At 39.2% G+C, this 3,910-nt stretch overlaps 1 protein-coding gene across 1 annotated transcript; it reads right to left on the bottom strand.

The window, feature by feature from the left end:
• Nucleotides 1-2,761: 2,761 nt before the first annotated feature.
• LOC134373669 (olfactory receptor 4N5) lies at nt 2,762-3,688 on the bottom strand. The gene has a single exon (XM_063091645.1). The coding sequence runs from the start codon at nt 3,686-3,688 to the stop codon at nt 2,762-2,764; it is 927 nt and encodes a 308-aa protein (XP_062947715.1).
• Between the last annotated feature and the right edge of the window lie 222 nt (nt 3,689-3,910).

Here is a 3,910-nt window from a genome sequence, read left to right as displayed (position 1 = left end):
ATCTTTTTTGTTAACATAATCTCATTGCTATTGTTGCCTGTAAATGTTATTTCATATATATATATATATATATATATATATATATATATATGTATTTAAGTACTAAAAGGAATGATTACTGAAATCTTTTTTATTTTTTCCATTGGTTCTCTTCTATTTTTTAGGTTATTCATAAACTAACCTGCAAACATTAAAAATATTTTTCTATTACTTTTCTTGTTGCCTTATTCTATAACTTGAAATTTTTTGAGCAATATTGAATAACAGTGGTGATAACTGGCTATGGCAGAGCTTAGTTTCCCAACCATGATTCTTCCTTCTTTCTTGATCATTGTAACTCCATTTTCTTTGGGAACAGTTAACTAACAACGTGCTTCTGTGGAGGCTCAAACACTGTCCAGAAAACACTAGTCTAGGCTAATCAAACTCCTCCATTTTACTCATCAGGGACTGTTTTAGCAATGAGCATAAACTGTGTCAAAGACTCCTAGTGCCTTCTCAAAAGCCATCCTCCCATTTTTCCTCAGTAACAGACTCTTGAATTTATTGGGAGCATACTGGAAAGCTTACCTTGCAATTAGAAGGGGCAATTAACAAAAAAAAAATCTATCTTATTGGGCAGTTTTTGGTAAAAACTCTTTTTGAAATTTTTCAAATTACCACAAACTTAGAGGCCTTAAACACAAATTTATTATCTCATAGTCCAGTAGATTGAAGTTTGACATGGGTTTCAGTAGGCTAAAATCAAGGTATCAGCAGGATTATATTTCCTTCTGGAAGCATTGTGTTTGTGTATGGGAGTATGCTCCCAGGATCATGCAAGTTGTGAGCAGAATTCAGTTTCATGTGGTTGTAGATCTTACATCTTCATTTTCTTGCTGGCTGTTATCCAGGAATCATGCTCAGTTTTTAGGTATTGTCTGATATGTGTTGGTCATGGCCCCCTTATTCTTTTAAGCCAGCAACAGTAGATTGAGTCCTTCCCAAGTGTCAGAACTTCTTCCTCCCTTTCTGCCACAACTCTCTCTTTTTCTGTAGACAGGGAAGGTTTATGACTTTTAAAGACTTGTTATTACACTGGGCCCACCAAAATAGTCCAGGAAATCTCCTCACCTCAAAGTTTATAAACTTAATTACAGCAGTAAAGTTTTTTGCATTGTAAGGTAAAATATTCATGGGTTTGGGGATTACAACAACTTATGTGCAAAAGTTGGAAATGTGATGGTTCTTTCCACCAGGAGAGCTGGAGCCATGGACTTGGTACACAACTACTGCTGGAGATGTAGGCTAAGGCAGTGTGCTAGGGGGTCAGGAGAAAGGCTAAGGGATGGAGGAGACTTCCTTTCCTCCCACTCTCCTTTAGTCAAAGTGACTCATATTTGTGACTGTCAGGAAGCAAGATGAAACAGGGTCCTGGATTTCAGTTTTTGTGTCTAGGGCTCTTTATAATACAAAGTAAAGCCGGAGAAATGAAAACAATGGATTGTAACAAAAATGAGCCCATGAGGGTATACATCGTTTTGGTTTTCTTTCTGTCTAGAATACAAATATTACGTGTGTAATTCCTACAGGTGTCTTGTGTCACTGAGATCAGAAGATAAATGCTAAGAATAAAAGAACAAATAGAAAGGAGGTTTTGGAGTCCCTGGTGATTTTGTTCAGCTGCCATACCAACACTAGACTAATATGCTATGGATTTCTTTTATACTAGAAAATAAATATCTGACTGGTTTATTTACAACAGCATAATTGGGGTTGATTACTAGCAGACTAACAGATACAAATATGATTCTTACCAAGGACCTGTGAGATACAATTACCAGACAGGCATGTAAGTGAAATACATCAAATAGCCAGCATTATTGCATTCAGGGTAAAATCATTCATGAGTGAACTCAAATTCCTCTCTAAGATTTAAAAAAATAACCATTCAGAATAATCACAAAACTCTCCAGAATTTCAGGAAAAAATAACTATGTCTGTAAGAGTTCATAAAAAATGCTTAACAGCATGATACTGTTCACTTAAGTATATTCTGCTACTCATAGCCCTTTACGCAGAGTATTGAGAATCTTGCCTAAAGTCAAATAGGAAACATTAAATAGTTACTTTCTTGTTTAATGCCTTTTAATGATCTCTTTCTGAAATTTAAAAAAATTGAACTTTCTTACCGTTGCCTAAGATACTCTACAAGAGTTTGCCCCTACCCACCTCTCCAACTTTCATTTCTGCCACTTTCATACTCGAACTACACTGACACTACTCAGTTCCTCTTTATGGTCTTCAAATGGTCCAAGCACATGAGATCTTTGGGTCTTCATACTAGTGGTCTTCTCTGCCTAGAATTTTTATCCTCAGATAATTGCATGGTTGATTCTTTCAAATCATTTTGGTATCAGCTAAACACCAGTCAACAAGACCTTACTTGACAACCAAAAGTAAAGTAATCACCACCTCCCCAGTCATTGTCTGGCTTAACACTGTTTTTAACTTGCTTCAGAACATTATCTCTTTCTGATATTATGTTTTTTTAAAAATGTAATAGTTTAGCCTATCCTTATCCATTTGAATATAACCCTAGAATACTTTGAATCTTACCTGTTTTATTAACATGCCTGGAACTGTGCGTGACAATTGGAAGCGCTTAGTAAATACAGTATTTGCTAAATGGCTGACTGATTCAGTGCATGAATATAAAAATGATTTAGTTAATTCTAACTGGGCTTTCTCCTTTCTTGCTTTTCTCATTCTATTATTCCATTTAGCAAACCATGTGCCGACTTAAGTACTTCCTCATGGAAGCTTTTACTTCCTCGTTACGAAGCGTATAAATCACAGGGTTCATCAAAGGGAAGATGACTGTGTGGAAGAGAGAAACCACTTTGTCAGCTGGGAAAGCCTGGAAGGGGCGAGTATAGATAAAAATGGCAGGTCCAAACATAAGAAACACAATGATAATGTGGGTGGTGCATGTGGAGAAAGCCTTGTTCTTTCCTTCAGAGGAGTGCCCCTTTACTCGGCAGAGAATGACCACATAGGAGGCCAAAAGCCCCAGGAAGCACAGGAGCGTGAGCAGGCCACTGTTGGAGACCATCAGAAGCTCCACCACAAAGGTGTCAGTGCAGGCCAGCTTGATGACCTGTGGGACATCACAGAAGAAGTTATCCAGCTGGTTTGGGCCACAGAAAGGCAAGTGCAGGATAAGTGCTACTTGTACAATGGAATGGGAAAAGCCTCCAAGCCACAGAGCCAGCAACAATGCATAGCAGGCTCTAGGGTTCATGACAGCTGAATAGTGCAAAGGCCGGCAGATGGCGATGTAGCGGTCCAAGGCCATCACAACAAGCAGGAACATCTCCCCTGCTCCAAGAAAGTGCAGGAAAAAGAGCTGAGTGATGCAGCCTCTGTAGGAGATTACCTTCTTCTCAGAGACGAAGTCCACCAGCATCCTGGGAGCCACAATGAAAGAGTAGGAAGCATCCAGAAAGGCCAAGTTGCCCAGGAAGAAATAGAGGGGGGCTGTGAGCCCGGGGTCTGACCTTATGGTGAGAATGATGAGAAAGTTCCCAGGAAGTATGATGAGGTAGAAAATTAAAACTAGCACGAAGACCAGGAGCTGAATATCTCGAGACTGGGTCAGACCGAGGAGGATGAATTCTGTCACCACTGAGTGGTTTTCTCTCTCCATCAACCCTCAATCTGCAGGATAATGAAGAGTAAAGTATTACCTGTTCCTACCACCCTGTCATCTGTTCCATAGCTCCACTCCTGATAAAAGTACTACTTGCCAAATCCCAAACTTCCCTAGATAAAAACAGTTCATGTCCCGAAACTCTCCTGTATTCTGAGGTAACTGTTCTACTCTTCATTCTCCTGGCTCTTCACTAAAACACTGTTATCCCAGCTCAGT

This window comes from Cynocephalus volans, chromosome 3 (genome assembly GCF_027409185.1).
Source record: "Cynocephalus volans isolate mCynVol1 chromosome 3, mCynVol1.pri, whole genome shotgun sequence".
In the NCBI taxonomy this organism is placed as follows: domain Eukaryota; kingdom Metazoa; phylum Chordata; class Mammalia; order Dermoptera; family Cynocephalidae; genus Cynocephalus; species Cynocephalus volans.
The sequence above is the reverse complement of the archived record's forward strand: the minus strand, read 5'-3'. Positions and strand labels throughout refer to the sequence as shown.